Raw genomic sequence first — 26,138 nt, 5'->3', positions numbered from 1 at the left:
ACAAACTAATATAAGGCGGGAATATCCTAGTAGAAAACTCTTCCTATCCTACGGATCGTCACAACTAGAACTATATTATCTTTAATTTTTATTAGTAATAACTAACATCTAGGTAGCTAATATAAAATAATATAAGCGTTTATTTCGTTTAGTCATATAAACTTGATACCAAATACGTTAGTTCATATAGGTTCGATCTAATATAGAGAAAGATAGTAAGATATATGTTAATTATTTAGCAACTTTGTGAACGCTAAGAGTTTGTTTTGTTACAAAGTTGGGTTTTGCTAGGCTCAGCCAATGTTGATAAAATTGATGAATAATCATGAACAGACCTCAGGATGAAGAGCTCTGAAGATTCCCCACCAGAGTTAGTTGTTGTCCAATCAAAACCATTTTCATAATTTTCCAATAAACTTCCCTTCGCCGACATAAACCACGGGCTTGGCATTTCTTTAACTCCGATCCGAAGTAAGCACTAATCGTCTTAAGCCAGGGTAAGTAAATATCAAAGTCATAGTTATTTCTTGAAAACAGTATCTGATATCACCGCTGCTTACCCCTTTATCACCGATTTTGCTGGTGGTTTGCAAATATATTCGCCTCCAGATGAAATCTCTTCGCCGGACATAACAATTAAGGCCGTGATGACAACCCACTTGATGACAGTCCACTCCACGGGACAAGTGGGCCTTTTCTTCACGATGATCACGTCGCCACAAAGATTTGAAGAACCCTCCGAGACGGAGCTCGATCTCTCCGCGTGGGTGGTTTAAAGGAATGGAGGACCCTGCAGGAATGGCTCGTCGATCATATCAGTTCAATCTATTGAATCCCAAAATAATACCATTTTATACATCTTTATTATGTCTTCCACCGATTACAAGTTCGAAGGATGGGTAGGCCTCGGCCCCGAGGCCGCCCAGGGCAAGATGGTCTGGCAGGAATTCGAGCCTAAGCCATGGGAGGAGACCGATGTCGATATCAAGGTCACTCACTGTGGTATCTGTGGCTCGGATTTGCACACCCTGCGCAGTGGATGGGTATGGCGCATCCCCCTTGAACATGTTCGGCATTGAATCACGTTGCTAATACCGATCTTCCACAGGGCCCCACCAACTACCCTTGCTGCGTCGGCCACGAGGTTGTCGGAATAGCTGTCCGCGTCGGCACCGAGGTTAAGGGAGATATCAAGGTCGGTGATCGTGTCGGTGTCGGCGCGCAGAGCGGCTCGTGTCAGAACAAGGATGGCGACTGTGAATCCTGCGCGTCTGGTCTGGAACAACACTGCAGTAAGATGGTCGGCACATACAACGGTACCTATGCCAACGGGGGCAAGTCGTACGGTGGTTACTCCACATACAACCGCTCACCTTCGCACTTCGTGATTAAGATCCCGGATGCTATCTCCTCTGCCGATGCCGCGCCTATGCTCTGCGGTGGTATTACTACCTACTCGCCTCTCAAGCGGAATGGCTGTGGCCCCGGAAAGACTGTCGGTGTTGTTGGCGTCGGTGGTCTGGGTCACTTTGCTATTTTGTTCGCCAAGGCGCTCGGTGCGGACCGCGTTGTCGCTATCTCCCGCAAGTCTGATAAGAAGGAGGATGCACTCAAGCTTGGTGCGGATGACTTCATCGCTACCGGTGAGGACGAGGACTGGGCTACCCGTCACGCTAGCTCTCTCGACTTGATCATCTCCACTGCCTCTTCGTCCAAGATGCCTATTGTCCAGTACTGTGGCCTTCTGCGTGTTCACGGTACCTTCATTCAGCTCGGTGCCCCCGAGGATGGTGCTCTCGAGATCCCGGCGTTCGTGCTCATCATCAAGGGTCTCAAGCTTGGTGGCTCCTTGATCGGTAGCCCCGATGAGATCCGGGAGATGTTGGAGCTGGCTGCTGCCAAGGGCGTCAAGCCTTGGATCCAGGAGCGCCCAATGAAAGATGCCAATCAGGCCATCGTGGATATGGATAAGGGTGATGCCCGGTACCGCTATGTTCTCACGAATGAGCAGTAAGTCGGACAATTATGAATGAGTGATGAATATGTGTGGGCGTTTTTGGGCGATGTTAGAAGCAGTTGAATTTAGCAAGAAATTAGAAGACCAAATCAATGTTTTTGTACATGCATATTCTTACAGTGTTTTATAAGTGTCAGTTTGCCGCCAGGGTCCTCATTCATCGCGGTGTCATAGCGACGATGTCATCGCTTACCAATTTGTTTTGAACTGTCCATTTCTCCAAATTAGTTTTTCTTCCTATCTCACCATTTTTTGAATCAGTCGCCGAGATCAAGCTCTCTTATGTCGTCCCTAACATTCTCGATGCAGTCCTGGTCACACTGTCCACCAAGGGCATACATCTACTGGGTATAGATACTGGTTACAGGTTGTAGCTAGGCACTCCCCATGCTAAACGAACTATGTATTACCTTTTCACTAACTGAGTTTCTAGACCAAATGAGCACTGAATACTGTTGATCACTTGGCGACTTTACGCATTGCAATGATTTCCGGCAATTTCACACCATCTATTGCTTCGAGAGTCGTGTCACAAAAGCACATTGGAATATTATGATACTGCGAAAGTCTCCCAAATCAGATCTATGACTATTTACATGCCGTTCCGTTTTGAGACTTTGTGTTATGACGGCCCAGCACCTTTCTCCTGTGCATTATGTACACTCCGGTATGTTGCCAGAGGAGAACGACATCATGTTCGACCAAAGTCCAATGTCGAGTTGAAGCATGATTTATCAACTGATCTTCAACTATGGTTCAGAAGTGAAGGTATTCAGTGTTGAACATTTGATCCCAAGGGGAAAAAGGAGGACATGGATGTTCCAGGCGGTGTTGAAGGGAAAAGGACTTCAACTTCATCTTGTTGAAGGCATCCATCTCACTCTCGTTGATCTTCCTTTCATCCATCTCGCTTTCATTCACCTCTCTTTCTTTGTCACTATCCCCTCAAAACCTCATAAAGACGCTTGTTTCCAGCTGCAATCAAACATCCTTCCGGGGTCTCCAGACTTCCTATCACATACATTTCCTTCAAGTATCTCTGGTAACTCATGAATCCAATCTAATCAATCCTTCTAATCTTTTCAGTGAGCATAGTCCACAACCGTGCAAGAGCCAGTCTCCGAACTGTGCCCGTCTTCTCGAACACAAACACACCATCTCTTCAGGTATGGATCTCCCTCCGACCGGTCTATTCAAGCTAACCACTGCATGTGCCAGCTTGCGCCTCCCCAGCAAAAGAAGAACTGTTTCTCAGGATATGCATTCCTGTTGACAAGGTTAATCAACCGCATTCAACCGCACTTACTTATTCCTCTACCCAACATGGACGCTGCATATTTGCCCATCGACGATGACGGTTATTACATCCAGCTTCATGCAATTATTGCGAGTGGCGATGCAGCCCTTGTGGTCCGCCGGGAAGATATGGCAATCAAAATGGCAATTGTGTACAGGCATTACACCTTGGAGCAAGCGGAAGAGAACCGCAGCAAGATCCGACGAGAGCAAGAAGTCTGGCGGCGCATTCAGCCTGACTTTAATACCCCAGTGCAAGGAATCATCCAATGCCTTGGCCTTCGCGGAGACACCATCGAGATGAGATACATGTCCGGGGGTACGCTTCTAAAGTGGCTGGAACACCGCGCGCGACCCAGCATCCAGCTCCAGAAGCGGTGGTTTCGCCAGCTTGCCGTCGGTCTCCACAACCTTCATCAACGTCGCGTCATCCACAGTGATCTCCTTAGTCGCAACATTCTGATAAATGGTTCGTTGAACGTCACAATTTGTGACCTCGGTGCATCGAGTGTCATGCCCATCGACACTGTCATGGCGGACGCGGTGGATGACTACAACTGCTCCATCTGGACAGATCTTTGCCAGCTGGGCCTTGTGCTCTACGAGATTGCGACTGGGAGAACCACAGGCATCAGTCTATATGACAACAGTGGCAGTGACAACTCCGTCGCCAGCTTTCCCTCCCGGGATATGCTCCCTGCCCTGAGCAAGCGACTCTGGGCCCGGGATATCATCGAGACCTGCTGGAGGGAGGGTGGATATGGGGCTGCAGGTGCGGCGGGAATTCTGGCCAAGCTGGACAAAGTGAAGGCCCCGCGCCGGCGCCGTTAAGATATATCTTCGCTTCAGCTTTGTGTGAGAGCATGGTCACAAGCCTTCACTTGAAATGAGAAGCCATATCACCATCTAACTCTGATTTGTAACGCTTTAGTTTAGCCACCCCCGGGGAAGTAGGCTCCCTTTTCTGTACTTGCCCATAAAACGCCTCTATAACGATGTATCGGCATATAAATCCTGAGGTTGCAGTATGTCTACTGCCCTTAGGCCATCTAGAAGGATGTAATCGACCCTTACTACAACAACGAAAGACGTATATTTCGGCTAGTACTCTAGTCTTGCTCCCTTTCTGCTTCAAATATATCTCACTGAGCTTCTTATCGCTCCGCATTTAGTATTCTCTCACTTTGCCATCACTTTGACCATATATAGCCGTTTGCTTAGGTTTTCAAATGTATTCTCCAACTCTACTCTGCCTACTCTGCTTGAAAGATTTTACACTTTGAGAGAAAATGATTATGATTGCTATCACAAAGCTGTGCTTGAAGTGCACAAAGCTGACCAAGTCTGCGAGAAGAACAAAAGAATCCCTTTGATGACAAGGCGAACTGATGGATTGGCCAAGTCAAGATCAACTCTTTCACTTCATCGTCAACGCGAATCTCGGGATTCATACGAGTGTGCTCAGAAGCCGTACAATCGCCTCCGGTTCTACTTCCCACATAGTGGAGAGATATGTCTGAACAACGGATCTGAGACGATTTGCAAATCCGGAATCTGGTTAGGAGGGCATCGCCCGTCAGCTCAATCTTTAACGAGGAGGTAAGTTCAATTGCGTACTCCTCAACACTGGGATCTGGACTGCTTCCTCCTGGTAGACTGCATCCCTGGGATCCTAACTGGGAATCTCATCTGATCATCTCATGTCAACTCCTTTTAATTTGCTCTTCTCTTCAAAACGGATTTTCTATCATGCCCATCCGCTCATCACCTCAGGTTCACGCACCCAGGAAAGTTCTTCATTGGTAGATATGTATACACCGACTCCCTAACAAGCCCTCTTCGTGCGAGATGAGTAACCCAGCATATCAGTCTAGTCACCCCACACGCTCAACGAGCCTAAAGGATGGCAAGACGCAGGTGGCTGGGGCGCTAGACACATGAATGACAACGCCCCTTTCACGTTGTGGGATTAAATAAACCGCAATATCGTGCACCGAGGAGAAACGACTTCGAGTGGATTCATAAGAAGTTCGGTCATAATCGGGTCGTCAGAAGAGACATTTAGGTATAGTCGGTATTCTCTCATGCTAGGATAGACTTCCACTTTGAAGATGTGATAGATATAGAGAGTGCAAGTCTGACGGCATAGCCCAATATCATCCATTTGAATAGTTGCTGCAAGCTCCTCGAAAATATCCCCTAGACAGATGGTGAACGCCCGGTCGCTCTTGTGCCGTCAGGTTTACCATATCGGGTCGATTGGATTGTTTCATAGTCGTCTCCCTTTCTGTGTCTTTCATTTACAATTCTTCCTTTCTGGGGGGAATATATACTCGTAAGGGGTAGGGATTGGTAATCAGAGGTCAATCATATAGCAAAGAAATACATGCCAGTGGAAATGTTGCCTAGTAAAGCCCATGGGACATAGAGGACTAAACCTGGACGGTATTGCTGATGAAACATCATCTACTAGTGACTTATTCTTGACTTGAAGAAGCTATAAGCAGGGGTCATGCGCATCAAGTTCCCAAGATTTGACAAAATATGAACAGAAATAAATACCGAAATAAATACAGAAGCACAATGATGAAGTGTGTACGCGGATGTTTAACTAACAGAATCAATCCTGCTGGCAATAGCATCAATATGCTCTTCATCCGTGCCACAGCAACCCCCTACCACTTTGAGTCCCGGCAACATATTCAAAAGCTCATTGAACTCTCGAACCCACACCGAAATATCGCCCCGATCTAGCACCAGGGAGTTATCAAGCTCATCGTGACTCTTAAGACTTGAATTCCCTCTAATCGACCCGATCCTCGACCTCACATCCGTATGCATACCCCGTACTGCTTTTATAATGTAACGTGGATGGGCACAATTCACCCCAAAGTACGTTGTGTAATTCTCCGTTAGACGGTCGACTTCTCGAATCGCATCCTCGAGGGTTCTTCCTCCTCGTAGCCGTCCGTCTGTCTCGACGCTAAACGAGACGTGAATAGGGAGATTATACTCATGCGCTAGACTGACTGCCGCAGTGGCTTCATCGAGATTTGTTACAGTCATGATACATAACATGTCTACGCCTTCTTCAGCGAAAGCATGAATCTGGGGGCCATAATATTCCCGTGCCTGACCGAAGGAGACCGTGCCCGTGGAATCCTGGTAGGCATCTTGAAGAGGTCCAAGGGCCCCGCTAATGACGATAGAAGTGGATTGAGTCTTGTTCCGAATGTCATGGAGGATTTTGACTGCTGTGCGGTTGAGATCGAGAATCCTTGGGACGGAGAGGCCGATTTCGGAAGACCATAAAGGAGAGCCGCGCCACGTTCGAGTTTCGAGGACGACGCCGGTTGAGTGGGCGAGGGCAATATTCACATATTCTTGGTAGATGGACGAGATAGTCTTTCTACCTTCTTCCGTATTGAGAAGTGGGAGAGTAGAGAAGCTAGGGAGATTGAAATTCTTTCTGTAGATGAGAGTTGTTTCGATTCCGCCTTCGGTGACGAAAAGCTTGGAGGAAGTCAACTGGGGGAGCTTCGATTGCGAGGCCATTTTCTAGACTGGTTATTGCAAATATTCGAATTGGATGGCGACATATCCAAGGATATAAATATGTATTGGATGAGGCTGCCGGGGCATAAGGGCCCCGGGGTGAACTAACTCCAAATTAGTGGCGAAAAGTCAGAAGACTATCACCCAAGTTCTGCTGTTGATCCTTTGATTTCTTGACAAAATTCCCACGTTGTAAGCGTAGTAGATATCATATGAAGTTTAAGGGCGCTCTTAGACTAATCAAGTCACTTGCAAGGCTGAGGTTGGGTACGGTGGAGCATTTCAACAGCCTCCAGCGCTGTATCTCGGGTCTTGGGACCTCTGTGATCGGCGGTGGGCCACTGTAGGGTCCCGGAAGTTATAAGCGTCTCTGCCTCATTGTGTAGACTAGTCGCGATGTTGACAGAAACGTGAGGTGTGTCTGGTTTCCGCAGATGTCCAACTCTCTGTCTGAATATTGATGTCGCAAAGGCATAAAGATCAAGATACCTACGATTCAGTTGAATCGAATGCGGGGCGAAGGTACACGGCTCGGGCCGTGTCTTTCCACGGATCGCCGAAATCACAAATTGCCATCGATTGAATTGAATGCATTGAACACAGAAGAAGGGCCTTGAACAGTATAATATGGTGATATTGCTCATGAGGAGCTGACAAGGAATGTGAGACATGCAGGGGTATGCTAAGATGCCTTCAATATTGGAAAAGGACCTATCGGCCATCTGCCCGTGCCCAGGAAGCCAACACTAACCAACCGAACTATAAGTGGCCAAGCGTCTTCTGGAGATGGGACTTTTACTGATCCGCCAGATGTCGATTGTCGACGGAATTAGTTACATGAACCGAGTATCTCCGAGTCTGAGCTAAGCCGTCCACAGACCCGTGGACCCCCCCACCACATTGAAGACTCTCGATCAAGCTTCTAGGCCAAGATTACAGCCCTGATACACAGGGTAATGTAGCCTTAAGAGGCCGTACAAAACTCAATCAGACACTATTGTTCTTCATCAGCCCGCGGATTGGCTAGCCACCTCGGCCATTTTGCAGGCTTTCTTCGGTATTCGCTTTTGGAAGCCGTTATAACCGGTCCCACGTTCAGCTCTTCCAAGGTTCTCATGGCAATGCTTATCTGGTATCTCACCCCGAGAGGCCTAGAATGAAGTCCGATCGTGGTTTTGCATCTTATCCTGTAAGTTGTTTTAGACCTAGATAATGGCTAACTTGAAGGTATTCGTGAGGGTCCGTCTTTTTGTTTACCCTTCTGGGAGATTCAGTCAAGACCTTGACCTGAATTTCCGCGGACCAGTCTATTTTTATAGTTCAATGGCTGAAGCCTCGCGAATTTAAGAGAACGAAGGGCTGGAAATGAGACCTGGTCAGCAAAAGTCCCTCGTATTACTCCGTAGAAATGAGGAATCCATCATATTGCATCATACGCGATTGTTTGTACTAATTTAATATTAATTTAATACGGCCCCAACCTATCCAGACGCGACCATCCGTTTCATGGTGTGAACAATACAGCAGTTGAAGGCCAAGAGATCCAGATATACTCCGTATTCTCTCCTCCCTTAGCAGTTTCAGGCTTTTAATCTCCAATATCCAGCCATAAATCTCACAGATCTCTCGGTGCTGGCCTTAGAAACAGCTGAACCTGGATCTTTCACAATACGGGGCTTATACTAGTATGTTTTGAAGTATACTCCGTAAGCACTACGGATGTACTATGATGAGCTATAACACGAAGATGACATGGCCCCGAACCTTTCCTACCTACATGTATTCCAGAGAGTGTGAATCCATTTAAATTAAATTATTTTTATTTTTTATTCCTTCAACATCAACTTGTCAAATATCATTCAGGTCTGGTGGAATGGTGAAATGATTGGTCAGACGGGTTATCTAGCGCTGGAGGTAATTGGGGGCTAAACGTCCTCCCAACTGCACTTGTCCTCTTCTCTGCATACGAAACTCCCAATATGATTACAATAAAAACCCACCTCCCCTCAGAGGAGGAGTCGAGCATTCGTCTACTCCCTTTCTGAAACATGCCTTTATCCGAGCCCCGCCAAATCAAGAAACCCCGGCTATCGCTCAGTTGCATCGTCTGCCGACGACGCAAGGTTCGCTGCGGTCGCGAGCAGCCAGAATGCGCCAACTGTGTGCGCATGAAAGAGAATTGTGTCTACAGGGCTATGGTCCGTGACGAATCCACCGGCCGTGTACGACCAGTATCACCGCAAGACAAAGACTCCAGAGACTCTACATCGGATGCCCGCCAAGACCTCCCCTGGCCGCATTGGGGTCGAGACACCAATGCTCCATATCCCGATAAGCCGTCCAGACCTCCTTCTCGTCCTCAAGTATCCGCCAATGCCAGTCCATCGCCGCAACGACAAGAGCCATACCCAACAGTCCCTTCATGGGAAGAGGCTATACAACTCCCAAGTTATCGCGATGCGAATGCTCCTCCAATTAATGGTAGCTCGACAACTACCCGCGATCCCTCCCCTGCGCCATCAACAAGATTATTCCCGACCCCGAGTGACCCTCCGTGCCGCGATTATTTGAGTATACGACGAGGTGGTCGCGTGCGATACGTTGGTCAGACTTTCTGGGGGTTCGTCGCCGGAAAGGTGAGTCTGGCTCGTGGAAAAGGAAAAAGCCAAGAAAGAAAAAGAAAGAAAGAAAGAAATGCAACCTGCGACGGGATCTGTCGCTCAGCAGGACCATGACTGACCTCGATTGATCATCCTGTAGGAAAGCCTGAGCGATGATTTCTTCGACGAAAACCGTCATGCCCACCCCGATCTCCCCCTTCCACATATTTCCTCGATGGGGATGTTCAATCTCCTGCGGTCGCTGCCCACCAAGCCCGTTAGTGATACCCTGCTAGAGACTTTTTTCCTTGCCGTATGGCCACTTGTTCCTCTCCTACACCCGCCTTCCCTGCAGGCAGACTACGACGAGTTTTGGGAATGGTGTCGGAATAGCGAGAATGCTTTACCCTCGGATAAACTCCGCGATGACCCGACCTTGATCTGCCTGCTCTTTGCAGTCTTATACTGTGGCGCATCTGCCGCGCCGGCAGCCAGCTGGGTGAACACCAACCTGCAGGGTCTACAGAAGGAGACGACAGTGAGCCATCTCAAGTCGGCATATACAACGAGTCTTTCTCTATGTCAACATCAGGAACATCCAACGTTAAATACGCTGGTTTCGAATTTGCTGACAGGACCGTTTCTGGATCGGCCCTTCGAGCCCATGCGTAGCCTGGTTAACGTGAGCACCACGGTGCGCATTGCCCAGACTATGGGGTTGCATCGGGAGGGAGCAGGGTCTGCGCTGAGTTCCGTTGATCGAGAAATCCGGCGCCGGGTCTGGTGGCACATTATTTGGCTTGATGTGCAGTCGAGCATCTCCACGGGGCTAACCCCCTGTTGCGGGAACGAGGCATTGGACGCGGTGCGCATGGTTAACACTGACCATGTAGAGCCGAGCGATATCCCCGCTGGACTTTCCCCACCCAACGAGTTGGTGACTAACGGACAGTCGGTAGCCATGCTATATGCTATCGGACGCTTCCAGACTGCTCGCTTACAGGCGAGGATCGTGGCGCACCTGCAGAGTGCGCATGGTCCAAGCCAGGATGGATTTGGCAAGCTGATCACAGATGCCAAGGAGCTTCTGCAGAAGATTGACTCGCTTATCGCACGCGTTCCAACGCAGGGAATCCCCGAAATGGGATACATCCCATCCCGCCTGGCGAATGCGTCTCCGTCCACCCAACCCTTGTTGTACAAGGACGATTCAAGCCAGCCAACCGTCTTTGCAGCATGGACGCGAATCATGCTAACATTGCTGAAATCAGAAATGGCTATTTTATTGCAGAAACCATTTCTTCCACCGCCGGATAGTGCGAACCCGCAATCGCGCAAGTCATGGACCAGGTATGGATCATTCTCTACATTACATCCCTATCCCGCATGCTATGGCGCATCTCCCGCTGCATCCCTCTCCGCACAGCGAATCCTGCCTAGCTTAAATAATTATCCATTTACATTGATCCACCACCGTCATACTGCCATGAAAGACTTATTAACACGCGATTTGACCATCCAGTATGGCGCAGCTCTGTGTGAATTACCTGCGTATCTACCTGCAGCTGTATCAAGCTCCTGCCTTCTCCCCATACGCGTGGTTCTGCTGCAGCCACTATGGACCTCTCCAATGCGTATTCATCACCCTAATCTACCTCCATTACTTCCAGCACTCTGGAGAGACCACGCTGGCCCGATATTGTGTTGATGAGGTTATACATCACTGCGTCGCCCAGTATCAAGCTCCAGATCCTTCCTCGACGAGGACTAGCCCCGACGATACTGATTCCAATGGGGGCAAAATGCGAATGCCATTGGCCATTCAGGTTCTCGTTGACCTTCACGAGCGGCTCGACTCGTCTCTCGGACCTGAAGACAGGGCTCCGCCACTAGACCTAATCGAGTGTCAGGCCCGCTTTTCTATGTCCCACCTTGCTACCAAGGCGTCCGACTTGCGCGCGACGTCCGACCAGCCCTCTTCTGATGTATCGCCTACCACTCGCACCCACCACAATTGTGAGACGCCACCCATAACCACCGGTGCTCCTCCAGTGGCTGCTGGTAACAAACCAGTCCCACCGAACAGCGTCTTTGTGGCTGGGAGTGACTCAGGCTTGGATATGGACTTCCTTGCTACGATTTCGGATCTTGAGGCCTGGTCCTCGTCATTGATTCTGGAATCCGACAATTTCCTCGCACGTCCTGATAATATGACGCCTGATCATGCTGTAATCACAGGGTTAGGCTCACAAGGTGCCGCGTTTGGTCGCCGTGGCCTGCCCGACGGACTCGATTTTCCAGGGTAACAGGCTATTTCCTATGCTCTACCTTTTTGTTGTCCCTATCGTAAGCAAAAATAAATGTATAGAGTGTATAAGCCATTTTTACACGGCTCCAGCGGCTTCTTCCTCTAATTACACGATTTGACCTGATTCCAAAATATTAGTGACTCTATGGGACAGCTCACGAGCCCACATTGCAAGATCCAGCATTCTCCCTTTATGGACTACGCTACTGCACCAACACGGACCTCTGCGGACATTTAGTGAGATCTCACCTGCATACACGTGCATATACGCAATCCCGATACGGCCATTTCCTCGCACCCAGCTTCCAATCACATCGCATGAATTTGCATCATTCGGAAACATGTAGTATGCACACCATCGCTTACACGGTCCACGCTCCATGTCGACGTGAGCCAAAGTATATTATATATCCCAGCATCGGCCGAATAATCCATTGTTGGCCTTGACTCAACCGTCCTCGGACACGCCCTCTCGGCCTCGCAGCTTATGGCGTCGCATACTGACAAAGGACCTCGGACTCGGCCTGGGCGAACTCGCGCATAATCGTCTCGGCCCTCGCAGCGGACCGAGGGGAGACTTTACATTTGTACGCCCGCGGACACACCAGGAATCCCTCGGTGTACCCAGTGATCGGGTCGGTGTCGATTGCGACCGGCCTGCCCGACTCGTTCATTTCGGGCTCGAACTGGAACCCCCATAGGAGCTTGGCTGCTCCGATGAACATGCTGCGCTCCGACAGATGTATTCCCGGGCACAGTCGTCGTCCAGCCCCATAGATGAAGTGATCCCGCTGCATGTAGTCCGGCGAGGCGGCGTAGTCTGAAGCCAGATTATGTCGGCCTTCGTAGTGACTCGGGTCGAACCGCTCGGGATTGGGGAGTACGCTTTCGTCGTGGTGGAGGCCCCACACATTCAGAAACACGGTCGTCCCCTTCGGTAGGAGATACCCATTCACCCAGTCGTCTTGGTTGAGCGCGTGCGGGAACGATAGTGGCGTCACCGGTCGCCAGCGCATCGTCTCTTTGACGATCATGTTGATGTATGGCAAACGGCTGAAATCTGCCCATGTCGGGGATCGGTCTTCGCCACAGACGGCGTCGAGCTCGGCACGCGCCCGCTCCTGTACTTCGGGATGCTGCACCAGCGCCTGGATCATTACCAGGAGCATCGTGGACCCGGTATCGGACCCACCCTCCATCATTACGCCACCGAGGAAGTCGACTTGGTTGTCAGTGAGGTTTGCCTTCTCCTGTAGGTCCAGGACGTGATCAATGAAGGTCCGAGCTCTGCTTTGTGAACTCTGCTCGGCCTGTCGTCGTGCTTCGATCGCCCGTCGCCGGAAGGACCCATACAATGCTTTCATGCCGCTGCCCACCTCTACCGACCGATCAACCCAGTTGCCCAACCACCGCTGTGGGATCCATTTCAGCCACGGGAAGATATCGACGGGTGGTGTGGCGCCCGTCTCCATGACCTTCGACCATTGCTCCATGATCTCGTAGAGCTCTTGCATATGTGGTGTATCCCACGACGGGTACGAATCCCGTACAACAGACTCATGATGATACTGTTCGTGGTGCGCTTCGTGTGCAGCATATGTTTCTCTGGATACAGGAGGAAATCGCGCATCATCTGCGTGTGCTCGGCTTCGAGGAGCTTGACGTGCTCCTTCTCACACATGCTCGCCTTGAAGTGCTGGTGCACTGTCTTGCGGAATAGCCGCCACATTTCGTTGTTATCCATAACGAGGAGATGGTCGCCGCCGGTTATGAGATTCTGTCCCACATAGGATACTGGGCGTGAGCTGTATAGAGCGCTGCGTTTGTCGAGCAGTTCCTTGACCAGACTCCGATCGGTGATAACGGCGGCGGTCGCTGGGCCAATTCGGAAGCTGTAGAGACCGCCATATACTTTGGCCCATTCGGTGAATCTGTTGATGTTAGATGGGAGTGTAGTTAATTAAGTACAGGAAGAGAAACGAACTTTTGATGAGCGCGTACTGCGGGGATCTGGTGGATGTTGCCAATGACAGGCAGACCAGGTGGACCTGGAATTCGTTAGCTTGCTATTTTCTGGGACTGGGATAGAGAGATGAATTGAGTAAGTACCAGGGGGTAGTTTGCGCTGTATTCTCCAACTTTTGAAGACAGCCCGGAGAACGAGTAACAACAGGGCCAGCGCTGCGGTGGTTATATACAAGAGTGCCATGATAGTTGCTCAACACTTCCAATCTAACCCATGGAGATATTTCAGATAAAATAAAGACTAGAAGTCCGTGAACTCAATACTATACAGATATATAAAATGGCAGGGATACGAGAATAAATACTTCTGGGATTACAATACGATCACCATAGGACATCAAGTCGGCCGACGTAGTATACTCGGATGTCCGAATAAGAGACTGTATTGACCGAGATAATACACTAGAATGCTTATTGTACTTTGCAAGGGATATTGAAGGACTCTGCAAGTGTGAGATTGCGCGGCCTTTCTCTTGGAGATCCAATTAGCCCTAGCCCCGAACTCATATGGGTCCTTTATCGTATAGCATCGTGATTCATTTCTCTCCACATCCATACGTATATACGCATATAGCCTATAGCCTATTCTGAGGCATCATCTCCTTGTTATCCTCAATCCGAAATCGCGGGAATAACTCCACCGCTGCACCCCGGGCGACCTCCTCCTCTTTATCCCCTCCTTGGGCAAAGAACTCCTCCATCATCCCAACGTACTTGTTAATTGTCTCCACGGGAGCATACGGGAAGTCACTGCCATATAGCACATGACCTGGCTTTGCAAACCCATTCTTGCCCACCAGTAACTCCAAATTCCCCCCCGTTCCCGGAAAGGGCGAGGTCGAGATAAAAGTTCCTGGCCTGCTCCAGGAACATCTCTGGGGAGATATCGGTCAGACCCGCATCGTAAAGAAGGTTTGCCGCCCGAGTAGCGAGAATAGGTAGTGTACCGCCTCCGTGGGACAGAATAATCTTCACGTCGGGGTTCTTCGAGATCGTCCCGGAGGTGATCAGATCGACCGCCGTTCGACATGTCTCATGTGGATAATCAATGATCGGTTGTGGCAGTTTCGGATTGACCATCTCCGGCTTGTTCTTTGCGTCCGAGGACGTGTTTGTCGGATGAATGAAGACTACTGCCTTGCGGCGGTTGAGTTCCTCCCAGAGCGGCGCAAAGGCCGCATGACCGAGGTATCCAGTTCCGCTATACCGAGTATAGAGAGTTATACCGTCCGCCTGGAGGGTGTCCAGAGCATGGGCGAGTTCCTCGATGGCCGAGGGGATGGTTTCAGGTGTGAGATGTGGGAGACTGGCGAAGAAACCGAACCGAGTGGGGTTTTCCTGGTGAAGTTGGAACCCATAGAGGTTGATTTGCCGGGCTAGGTTGGCTGATTCCACTGGGGAATTGGACAAGATAGACGTGCCCGGTGCAGTTAGAGATAGAATGGCCGTACGGGTGGAGTGGGAGCCCATGAGGGAGAGGGTCGATTCGGGGGTCCATTTGGGGAGGTGCCAGCCGGAGGGGTCACCAGGAGTCGAGTTGAAGGCTACTTTTTAATTAGTTATCTTTTTGGAGAGAAGTCAGGGCTCATATCGACATACCCTTGACATAGGCAGGGGGGATAAAGTGGTGGTGCACGTCGATGCGGTTCATGGTGATGAGTAGATAGATGAGTCTACTACTGGAGAATTGTGTGTATTTTTATAGACGAATGAATGGGAATGACTCGTAACATATATATTGATCATAAGGTCATAAGGTATAAACGATGCATCCACGCGGCCGAGCAAGAACAAGACCGATCATACTCGGCCGGAGGACATACAGGTAGAGCAAGATCAGGCGGTTTAGCGCAGAATACCGATCTGGCCAGTGTGACTAGCACTTCACACTCTGGGGCTCAATTGTATACTCTCTGGTCTGGAGCTCCATCCTCTAATGCAGCTCCATCTTCATATTGGCCAGGGAAATATCGTATACCCGCACCACAAACAGTTCCAGCAAAGAGACACCCGTCAGATACAAGCCCAGCTTGATGTTCGACTTGAAAATCCGGCCTCCCGAGTGTCGATCCTTTAGATCCAACGACAGGATATGCCACGGCACATTCACCATCCAGACACCGAGTCCCAGCACCCAGAAAATGAGCGACATATCCGCCCGCAGCGCGGTGACAGCAAAGAGCAATACCTGTAGGGCCCCTAGCACAGCCAGTAGAATCTGGACATTCTTCCCCAAAAGCACAGCGAGTGATTTGACGCCAATTTTTTCGTCATCTGGACGATCCTGCGTCGCATAGAAGACATCAAAGTAGACAACCCATGAGGCTGTAGCGAAGAACAGGGGGAGTGCCTGATCCAGATCCTTGAGATCTCCAGTAATTCCCACCCATCCGGGGAAAACTGCGCCACCGATAATCGCCCCTAGAACGACTTGGGGGAATGGCATGATGCGCTTCATGAATGGGTAGATGGTGCTCAGCACCCATACAGGAATGAAGCCCGCCGTGACGGCCGGGCCGAGCGTTCCCCAAGTAATGGCGAGTGTGACAGGCAACCAGCAGATAAAAGCCACGACGGCCTCAGAGGTGCTGATCATCCCAGATGGTAGAGGGCGAACTTTGCATCGCTCGACGTGTTGGTCGAGCTTTTGGTCACAGATATCGCTAATGCACTTTTCAGTAGGAGATATACATACTCCTTCATCTTCCACACTTACTTGAATGTACAGAATGCACAGTGTGTAGCTGTCACGCTGGCCCAGATGCCGAAGAGTAAACGAAGGAATGGCGCGAGTTCCAGGGACACATCTCGCATGCCCGCGGCCACACATGCCCCCCCAGATGGCGGGATACCAGCATAGCCAGGCTTCACGAGTGTGTAACCGGGCGAGTTCCCATACACCGCGAGCCACATTGCGCTGGGATTTGGGGGTAATAGAGACAGTCATATTGATGATGCTATTCGGAGTGCCTCGATCAAAGCAGTAAATTGGAAGATCCTTATAGAAGATAGATTAAGATGAAAAGAGTTCCCGTGACAAGATTACATTTCATTGTGTACCTCTCTGTATCAGCCGGGGCTCTCGGGGTCGGTCTTGTTGGGCCGAGTCGTGTCAGGCCTCGCGTTAGGGCAGAGAAATCTCATCTCGGCCGATCGCTGACCATCCGAGTCTATACTATATCGCTAGAGCGTCAGACCGGCCGATAATGGCGCAGTGAATTAGATGGGATACTGAAATAGACTTCTATTGGTATCAAGCGAAGTATAGAAGTATCGAAATAGCGAGGTCGTAGAATCTACATATTAATATATAGAGAGCGAGTTCTATTTGTTCAGATTCACTGCGTGAGAGATTAAAATCTTCAAACTTGTTTAATTATTCTTCGTCATAGAGTCTACATTACACATCATAATGATTACTTCAACAAGCAGCACAGAGGTTCTCACCCCTGCCAATGGCTCCGACGATAGCAAAGGCACAACGACTCCGGCAACCAGCTCCGAAGACGCTGAAATGCATGATGGCCTACTCCGAAATGATAACCACGACGACGTTGCTATAATCGGCATGGCATGTCGCGTGCCAGGAGACGTGAATTCCCCCTCCGCACTGTGGCAATTCCTCCTTGAGAAAGGTGACGCTTCAGGGGATATGCCCTCTTGGCGTTGGGATCCCTATCGACAGCGCCATCCTCGTAATGCGGCCGTACTGGCTGAAACCACCGCCAAGGGCTACTTCCTCAATGACATCGACCAGTTCGATGCTGCGTTCTTCGCCATCTCTCCACGCGAGGCGGAGCAGATGGATCCCCAGCAGCGAATTGCCCTCGAGGTTGCCTGGGAGGCCTTGGAGGATGCAGGCATCTCTCCTTCCCGTCTTGCGGGTTCAAACACTTCCGTATATATGGGTGTCAACTCCGATGACTATGCCAAGCTGGTCTTGGAAGACCTTCCTGATGTCGGTGCCCATATGGGCGTGGGCACAGCCTACTGCGGCATCCCCAGCCGCATATCCTATCTGCTCGATTTGATGGGTCCTAGCGTTGCACTGGATGCGGCCTGTGCATCATCCCTGGTCGCTGTACACCATGCCCGTCAGGCTATCCGTGCTGGCGAGACTGATCTAGCTATCGCAGGTGGTGTCAACGCACTCCTGGGACCAGGGTTGACCCGGGTGCTGGACGAAGCTGGGGCTATCTCCTCGGATGGAAAGTGTCGTTCCTTCGATGACTCCGCTAGCGGGTACGGCCGAGGCGAAGGAGCGGGGGTGGTCATCTTAAAGCGTCTGGATAAAGCCTTGGCGGACGGTGACCAAGTGCTCGCCGTACTCAAGGGCAGTGCCGTGGCCTCAGATGGCAAGACACTTGGAATCATGGCCCCCAATGCGCAGGCACAGCTTCTCGTTGCCCAAAAGGCGCTGAAAGAAGCAAAAGTGACGTCTGACTCCATCAATTATATCGAGGCCCATGCCACCTCCACATCGCTGGGCGATCCCACAGAAACGAATGCCCTAGCTGAGGTATACGGTGTGGGATCCGGACGGCATCCATCTGACCCGTGCTATATTGGTTCCATCAAACCGAACATCGGCCATCTGGAAGCTGGTGCTGGTGTCATGGGTCTCATCAAGGCGGTACTTGTGCTTCGCCATGGGAGGTGCCGCCACAGGCGAATCTGCAGACGTTGAATAGCAAAATCGCATGGAAAGAGAACTTACTGCGCCCTGCCCGCGAGCTGGTGACGCTACCCCGTGGCGCCCTATCACGACCGTTACGGGCAGCTATAGCATCATACGGATACAGCGGCACAGTGTCGCATGCGATCATCGAATCATTTGCAGGACGACCCTTGTTTGCCGAGCGACTGGCCCAAATCCCGGACAGTGATGCTGCGCCGACCCTCCTTCTCTTGTCCGTGCCTCAAGCAAACCGAATCTCCACAACAGCTGCTGGCCTAAGCCAGTGGCTGCGCGACATGGATGGAGCGGTATCCCTGGCGACAGTCGCCTCCACGCTATCGCAGCGCCGCATGCATCATCGCTTCCGCTACGCCATTGTCGCTGATTCCGTCGCAAACGCCATCGCTACCCTCGATGATCTGGCCAAAGATGTGCCAAGTCGGTGGGCGATCAGTGACCGAATCGGATCCGAGGCGGGGAAGGGCGCGGTCTGGGTGTTTTCAGGCCATGGTGCGCAGTGGCCCGACATGGGTCGCGAATTATTCCATTCTAGCCCGGCCTTCGGAGAAGTGGTGCGAAACCTGGAACCAATCATTCAAGCCGAGTTAGGATTCTCCGCGATTGAAACCCTGCACGCCGGTTGTCCAGATCGCACCGATGTTATCCAGGCGATGACATTCCTCATGCATCTGGGCATTGCCGCCGTGCTCGAGGCGGAGTCCGGTCCTCCAACCGCTGTCGTAGGGCATTCCTTGGGCGAGGCCGCTGCGGCAGTCGTCTCTGGGGCTTTGACCTGGCATGAAGCAGCCTTGGTAGTATGTCGACGAGCGCGTCTTTACCGCGAGTTCATGGGACAAGGTGCCATGGCCCTGGTTCGGCTGTCGGCATCGGAGGCCCGTGCCCGTATTGCCACGCACCCCGGCGCGTCCGTCGCAATTGAGGCGTCGCCGACCGCGTGTGTGGTATCCGGCACTGTTGACGCGGTCCAGAGATTATCTGAGCAATGGCGTGAAGAAGGTGTGGAGGTGCGTGCTGTGGCCACAGACGTGCCCTTCCATACACCACTGCTGGAGAAGCTGGCTGGTCCCCTCCGCGGAGCACTGAAGAACGAGCTCCATCCTCAAGTGCCGCATCGGGCTCTCTATTCGACTTCACTATTAAATCCGCGGTCAGACGTATTGCGTGATGCGGAATACTGGGTGATGAATATGATCCAACCGGTCCTATTGCAGTCAACAGTGGCGGCACTTGTGGACGATGGATTCCGCGCATTTGTGGAGGTGGCGAGTCATCCCATCATAACGCACTCGATTGCTGAGACTATCAGCGAGCAGACTACGGACCGTTTTATCGCGACACCCACTATGGTGCGCAAGCAGCCAGCACTAAAGAGCATCTTGGCCGCTGTGGGCCGCCTGCATTGCTTCGGCTGCGCCGTGAAATCCACAGATCTCGAACCGACTGCGCCATGGAGTTCATCAGTACCCGGTACCGTTTGGCATCACCAGTCATTCTATCGCGCTGTGAGTGGGATGACGGCTGCACAACTGGCGCCAACCCACAAGCCTGCCGCCAATGACCTACTCGGTACTCGGACCGCCCTGTGGGGAACGGACGAGGTACTTTACCAAACCCGTCTTGAGGAAGACAACCGACCTTTCCCCGGCCGTCACCCACTGCATGGGTCAGAGATTGTGCCTGCTGCGGTGCTCTTGCGCACATTCCTGCGTGCGCTATCTCCCAGGAGCGTGGAGGAAGTGTCGCTCCAGGTTCCTGTTGTTGTGTCTCCGGCCCGCGAGATCCAGATCCGGCATAACACGCGTAACATCACTGTCACATCTCGTCTGGAGGAGTCGACAAGCAATGAAGATAGCTCGTGGCTTGTCAATACCACGGCGACCGTGGGGGCTGATGCAACACCCTCCGTTAGCCATGTCGACATAGCGGAGGTCGGAAAAAGACTGCCACAGAAGCTGTCAGATAGTTTCTCGATTGACTACCTCGCCTCTGTAGGCGTGTCTGCCATGGGATTCCCATGGCGGGTAGCCCACCATGTGGCGAGCGAGAACGAGATGCTGGCCAGGGTAGACGCCAACCCAGACAGCCTGCCCGGCATGGACGATCTTTTGACGTCTGTCATGGACGCTGCGACTTCCATCGCGTCAACCCTCTGGCACTCTGAGCCCCGACTCCGTATGCCCACGGCCGTCCGTCGTGTCGTGGCCGTTGACGTGGCCACTCCGCAAGTCGTGTACATCCACTGCACCAAGGCGCAATCCTCTGTCGACGCAGCCGACGTGATCATTAGCAGCGAGGAGGGCACGGTGCTGATGGAGATCCAGGGTATGGCATTTGCCGGTGTTGAGGGCGAGTCTTTGTCACGCAAAAGTACCTCTGGCCTAGTACACCAAATCAGCTGGCCGCCCGCCACGCTGGCCGAGGAGCCGCTGGAATTCGCCCACATCGCGTTCCTGACAGCGGATGCCGCCAAGACTCAGGTGGGAGCATACCAGAGACAGCTCGAGGGAAGAGGCATCTCCACCTCTATCCACGAGCGTGCCTCCGACTTGCCGTTGACAACCCATTCGTCTATGGCGGTCGTTTACCTCCCTCAAGTCGCCGATCGGATGTTTGACACCGCGACCCGCAGCTGCAATGACCTCGTGACAGCAGCCCAGGTTATCCTATCCTCCTCGGATAAGCCCACCACCCGCCTCTTTGCCCTCACCTCTGAGTCCAATCTCAGGGCACAGTGCCCTCACAGGCCTCGGCCGGATCCTGCACACTGAACACCCCGAGATCTGGGGTAGTCTCATCGACCTCGAAGACCCCTCGGTATTCCCGCTCATGGCAATGCGCTACGTGCGTAACGCTGATGTCGTCAAGATCGAGGATGGGGTCCCGCGCACGGCTCGTCTCCGCCCTCTCCGCTCCGCTCCGCCCCACTCAACCGCTGGACCCGCTACTCTCACATTTTCCCCGGCATCCACTTATCTCATCACCGGCGGACTCGGCTCTCTCGGACTCTCTGTAGCCCAATGGATGGTCACGCAGGGTGCCAGACGCATCCTACTGCTCTCTCGTCGCTCCCTACCGCCGCGCTCGACCTGGACGGCCTCGCATAAACCTGGGACTCAGTTCATCATCGATAGTATCCTCTCTCTTGAACGTCTTGGTGCCACTATCCACCCAGTAGCCATCGACATTTCCCACGCATCCGCGGTGACCAACCTTCGTTCGGCCCTCGCCACACTCAGCCTCCCACCCGTCGCCGGCGTAGTTCACGCCGCTGGCATCCTCCATGACCAACTCATCGAGCGGATCACTCCAGATGCCTTTGAAGCCGTCCTTGCTCCAAAGATTGCAGGTGCCTTGGCACTGCACACCGTCTTCCCTCCCAGCTCGCCTGGCCTAGACTTCTTTGTCCTCTTCTCTTCCTGCGGCCAGCTCCTAGGATTCCCAGGTCAGGCGTCGTACGCGAGTGGGAATTCATTTTTGGACGCTTTGGCGCGATCACGCAGAAAGGAGGGGGATAATGCCACCTCGCTCCTTTGGACATCTTGGCGTGGCATGGGTATGGGGGCTAGTTCCAATGGCGCCCTGGAGGCGGAACTGTATGCTCGCGGAATTACGGATGTGACTCCTGACGAAGCTTTCCTGGCTTGGAGTTCTATCTCTGGCACTGAGGGTGCTGACCATGGTGTCGTACTTCGTGCTCGGCCACTTGAATCTGGGGAGCCGCTGCCACATGCGATCCTGAGGGATATTGCACCGAGGAAAGAGAGAGCTGTCGATGAAGGCAATGGGGGAGAACGGAGAGCGGAGTAAGAAATTGAGTGGCAAAGAATTGGCGGAGTATTTGCGTGTCGTTATGAAAAAGTGTGTGTCCACAACATTATCTATCCCTGAAGATGAGGTAGACGAGACAGTGGCGTTGCCGGAAATGGGCATGGACTCTGTCATGACGGTGAATTTCCGCATGAGCCTGCAGCAGGCGCTGACGGTGAGTGTTGGACCAACGTTGGTGTGGAAGTACCCTACAGTGCATCATCTGGTAGAGTACTTCTGCCAGGTGTTGGATGAATAAATCAGAAATTGTACAGTTGAATATGTGATATATGTATATAGTTGTATTTACTTTCTTGCAGCATCGAACTATCAAATAGTATGTTTCATCAAGTATATCTAAAAACAGGTGGATTCATAATGATGTGTACACCAAGCATGTCTACAGCCGTAGGAAATACTGTCTCTATCAACAGAAACACACCTTACAGGGAACTTCTCGAACAGCTAATCCTCCCGCCGCTTTGTCAACGCCATAAACTCTCCATGGAACTGAGGTACGACCATATCATCCCATTTCATGTCCTCCTCGGTTGTCCCTACGAGGTCCAAGTCGAATCGTCGCACAATATACGCAATGGCCATATACATCTCCATATACGCCAGACTACATTTCAGATCCGTTAGTAAAATATCTTTCTCAAAGGAGAGCACATACTTGATCCCCAGACAAGAGCGACTCCCTCGCGAAAATGGCACCAGGAACTTGGCTCTCTCTGCAGTCACCTCCGGTCCCTGCAGCCAACGCTCTGGATCAAATACGCGGGGATTTTCGAACAGCGTCTCGTTGTAGTGGATATGGTAAATTGCCATTCCCACCCGGGTTCCCGCAGGGATGAATCGGCCGTCCGGAAGGCGGACGCCACCCGGGGGAACGAGACGGGGAGTGCGGGAGGCTGCGGGAGAGGAGTATCTAAGGCCTTCTTTGATCACCGCGGTCTGTTTTGTATCATGCCAGTGTTAGATGTTGTGCTTGACATGACGTGCTCTCTTCAGAGCGACGAAGGGATAGAAACGACGGACCAGATATGGCAGCGCCTCGAGCTGAAGATACGAGACATGGGAATTAGGCGTTGGCATGACAGTTTTCAACTCCGCCAGGAGGCGGTCGTGGACTTCACGGTTATTGAAGATATTGAAAAGGGTGACTGTGTTGGCAATCCCAGTGGTATCGTCCCTGCGGAGATCACGGTAAGAAGCTCATCACGGAGGCCCTGCTTGTCGGGACCGCGTAGCCCTTCTCGGGAATCGGAATGAGCAAACGCTCCATGAGAGTTGGAAAGGTAGGGGTTTTTCCCGCTGCGGCCGCGGCCATATACTCATCGATGCGGCGAGCGGCGAACTGGATAGAATGAGTCAGTACATAATGTTTCGCTGGGCAAATATATAGGTCGTGCTCACCTGTTCCAGCTCATGTCCCATCTCAACAGAATGGGAAATCCGTTTTGCAATCCACAGGGGAGCGAATTGAGCAGTCTCACAAAGGGGAAAGCCTTGATGACATGTAGACTGGGCAGGTATTGCTGGAAGACGCGCACAGGGAGCGACTTGAACTCCGGATCGGCGAGGGCATTGAGGGATTGACCGAATGCAAACTGAGAGACCATATCTGGATCATTCTATTAGACCATGGACGTGATGGAATGAAGTGGCACATAGTGCAGGAAGGTACATACCCATCGCTAGAGACTTCAAAGCCCACTCCATTGAGACAGGTTTTCCCTGGGCAAAAAGCTCATCAAATCGTTGCGAGCAGTGGTCAACGTGCTCCATCAGCATTGGCTCCAAACTGAGGATGTTCTTCTTGGAGAACAGTGGCTCTAGTGGTGCTTTTCGCTGCTTGTGCCGCACCGGGTCACTCTCGGCCAGCGTGCTTGACGGCGCTCCCAGGACCTTGTGCATCGATGGGTCTTTGTAGTACCGACTACCCGGTCGGTATAGCTCATGGTAGAAGGCTGGATCATATATATGCACCTCATTGGGACCCATGCGCAGTGCAGGTCCTAGTCGCTTATGCATCTCCTCGAGCTTGAACAGCGTCTGGCCTTTACGGCCGGGTTCAAGACCGATATTCCAATATGCCTCCCAACTGCAGTACGTGGTTAGTGAACTAGCCTCAGAAACAAAGAGAAATACACACTATTCCCCCAAAGCCGCCCATGGTGAGCCTGGGAAAACGGCCAGTGGACTGAAGAAGATCAGGTAGACAGCACGAATGGCATGGTAAACAGCAAAGGTGCCCGCCGCAATGAGCCAGAGGCTCACAGGAAGCACAGAAAGCAAACTCATTAGTTTGTATTGACCAGAAATGATACCAAACTTTGGTCATGTCCATTTTCTGTTTTCTGTCAAGTTATATTTAACTGCGTTGCTTATGTCGCGATCGGCCGAATACCACGCAGCCCGGATGACCGACCATGCCGAGATAGAAAAGCCACATAGGTACGACCAGGACCGGATAGAAGATACCCTATTCTCCTCGAATGTCCTCTTGACATGGCTGAAATGGATGCTTCCTCGTGGAAACCCACGACATTGGAAACGAAGCCGTTCTCCCTCGACAGCGGACACTATACAGCCCTAGCCTTTGTCCTCGCCGTCTGCGTTCCACAGGCCCCCCCATGGAACTGCCCTTCGCTATGGACTGCTTCTTCTCCAGATTACTTGTGCAGTACAGGCATTCCTTGCCCGGCCACCTTCAGTACCAGACCGGGCCGTCCTCTACACATCGGGTGTTCTTATGGGCAATCTGCTAGCGCGCTACTTTGACCGATTGTACACGACCGTCCCAGAGAAAACATTCCACCGCATCATCGAGTCCCAAACTCTTGAGGATACAGCCCGGCTTTCTGTACCTAAGCGCTTTTTCTGGGCCCTGGAACTCTTCAGCGTCACGCGCGGTATCGGCTGGAACTGGCGCGTCGCCGGCATTCCCAAATCCCCGGTGCCAACCACCAGATTCCAATTCGCTGCAGCCCAGCTCCTCAGATGGACTGCTATGTACGCGGGTCTACATCTCGTCAACGTGACCTGTCAAGTCGTCTCGTCAAACCCAAACGCCATCCCCTCGCTTCCAGGCAATTTGCACATCTACGCCCTGATTGTGTGCGGCTTTGCCATCACAATATACAGCCATTTCGCTATTCTAATGCTCCCGCTCTCGGCTATCTGTGTCGGCCTCCAAGTCGGCCCTCGCTCGTGGCAGGATGTTGCCTCCTGGCCACCAAATTTCGGTAGTGTTCGCGAAGCATACAGCATTCGCCGATTCTGGGGGTACACTTGGCACCAGCAGCTACGACGACAGGCTGGTGCGCCTGGTGCATATCTTATTAGCTTGATGCCGGACAGTGTGACAACGTCTAAACGGACGTCTGTTAGACTGGCGAGACGGTACTCACTCCTCATGATGAGTTTTGTCATCTCGGGGCTAATTCATGCGTGTGGAACCTACCAAGTGACACGAGCACTTGGCCTGCCTTTTTCGGATGGCGGGGAGATGAAGTATTTTGTGTTACAGGGGATGGCAATCATAGCAGAGGATTTTGGTTGTTGGGTGTTGGGTATTGACGATCGGGGAACACAGCCTGGGGTGACGCGGCGATGGATGGGGTATGCAATCACTTTATCTTGGTATGTCTGGAGTCGAGTACAGCTGAAAGGTGTGCCGGTAGCTCTGGCGATGGGGATTGAGGATGAGAGGGGGGACTTGTTTGCTGCATTGGAGCTGGTTCGGCTGTCTGCTGTAGCGGTGCCGGGCAATTTTGTGGCGATGGCATGGGAGATGATTTGGTGAGGGTTATTACGAAGCTGCTA

The 26,138-nt window shown here is 51.8% G+C and overlaps 9 protein-coding genes across 9 annotated transcripts; 5 read left to right on the top strand and 4 right to left on the bottom strand.

Moving 5' to 3' along the window:
• Positions 1-866: 866 nt before the first annotated feature.
• N7519_000059 (NAD(P)-dependent alcohol dehydrogenase) lies at positions 867-2,014 on the top strand (the record flags this gene model as incomplete). Its single annotated transcript, XM_057286839.1, has 2 exons — positions 867-1,043; positions 1,109-2,014. The coding sequence occupies 2 exons, from the start codon at positions 867-869 to the stop codon at positions 2,012-2,014; spliced, it is 1,083 nt and encodes a 360-aa protein (XP_057152922.1).
• A 1,326-nt stretch (positions 2,015-3,340) lies between these two features.
• N7519_000058 (uncharacterized protein) lies at positions 3,341-4,144 on the top strand (the record flags this gene model as incomplete). Its single annotated transcript, XM_057286838.1, has 1 exon — positions 3,341-4,144. The coding sequence occupies one exon, from the start codon at positions 3,341-3,343 to the stop codon at positions 4,142-4,144; it is 804 nt and encodes a 267-aa protein (XP_057152921.1).
• A 1,776-nt stretch (positions 4,145-5,920) lies between these two features.
• On the bottom strand, positions 5,921-6,868 carry N7519_000057 (homocysteine S-methyltransferase family protein; the record flags this gene model as incomplete). The annotated part of the gene is made up of 1 exon (XM_057286837.1): positions 5,921-6,868. The coding sequence occupies one exon, from the start codon at positions 6,866-6,868 to the stop codon at positions 5,921-5,923; it is 948 nt and encodes a 315-aa protein (XP_057152920.1).
• A 2,048-nt stretch (positions 6,869-8,916) lies between these two features.
• Positions 8,917-11,774, top strand: N7519_000056 (Transcription factor; the record flags this gene model as incomplete). The annotated part of the gene is made up of 3 exons (XM_057286836.1): positions 8,917-9,504; positions 9,629-10,818; positions 10,991-11,774. The coding sequence occupies 3 exons, from the start codon at positions 8,917-8,919 to the stop codon at positions 11,772-11,774; spliced, it is 2,562 nt and encodes an 853-aa protein (XP_057152919.1).
• A 487-nt stretch (positions 11,775-12,261) lies between these two features.
• N7519_000055 (uncharacterized protein) lies at positions 12,262-15,452 on the bottom strand (the record flags this gene model as incomplete). Its single annotated transcript, XM_057286835.1, has 5 exons — positions 12,262-13,283; positions 13,334-13,707; positions 13,761-13,824; positions 14,599-15,345; positions 15,401-15,452. The coding sequence occupies 5 exons, from the start codon at positions 15,450-15,452 to the stop codon at positions 12,262-12,264; spliced, it is 2,259 nt and encodes a 752-aa protein (XP_057152918.1).
• Positions 15,453-15,734: 282 nt separating this feature from the next.
• On the bottom strand, positions 15,735-16,748 carry N7519_000054 (4-hydroxybenzoate octaprenyltransferase; the record flags this gene model as incomplete). The annotated part of the gene is made up of 2 exons (XM_057286834.1): positions 15,735-16,472; positions 16,518-16,748. 2 exons carry the CDS (start codon positions 16,746-16,748, stop codon positions 15,735-15,737), a joined length of 969 nt encoding a protein of 322 aa, XP_057152917.1.
• Positions 16,749-17,213: 465 nt separating this feature from the next.
• N7519_000053 (type I polyketide synthase) lies at positions 17,214-22,566 on the top strand (the record flags this gene model as incomplete). Its single annotated transcript, XM_057286833.1, is given in 4 exon segments — positions 17,214-18,434; positions 18,458-21,213; positions 21,233-22,303; positions 22,317-22,566. 4 exon segments carry the CDS (start codon positions 17,214-17,216, stop codon positions 22,564-22,566), a joined length of 5,298 nt encoding a protein of 1,765 aa, XP_057152916.1.
• A 206-nt stretch (positions 22,567-22,772) lies between these two features.
• Positions 22,773-24,614, bottom strand: N7519_000052 (cytochrome P450; the record flags this gene model as incomplete). The annotated part of the gene is made up of 7 exons (XM_057286832.1): positions 22,773-22,932; positions 22,984-23,264; positions 23,349-23,502; positions 23,533-23,667; positions 23,727-23,934; positions 24,002-24,414; positions 24,466-24,614. The coding sequence occupies 7 exons, from the start codon at positions 24,612-24,614 to the stop codon at positions 22,773-22,775; spliced, it is 1,500 nt and encodes a 499-aa protein (XP_057152915.1).
• Positions 24,615-24,821: 207 nt separating this feature from the next.
• On the top strand, positions 24,822-26,118 carry N7519_000051 (wax synthase family protein; the record flags this gene model as incomplete). The annotated part of the gene is made up of 2 exons (XM_057286831.1): positions 24,822-24,929; positions 24,985-26,118. The coding sequence occupies 2 exons, from the start codon at positions 24,822-24,824 to the stop codon at positions 26,116-26,118; spliced, it is 1,242 nt and encodes a 413-aa protein (XP_057152914.1).
• Positions 26,119-26,138: the final 20 nt, after the last annotated feature.

This window comes from Penicillium mononematosum (assembly GCF_028829835.1).
Source record: "Penicillium mononematosum strain IBT 11891 chromosome Unknown utg000001l:1.0-4488741.0:1.0-4491989.0, whole genome shotgun sequence".
Classification (NCBI taxonomy): Eukaryota; Fungi; Ascomycota; class Eurotiomycetes; order Eurotiales; family Aspergillaceae; genus Penicillium; species Penicillium mononematosum.
The sequence above is the reverse complement of the archived record's forward strand: the minus strand, read 5'-3'. Positions and strand labels throughout refer to the sequence as shown.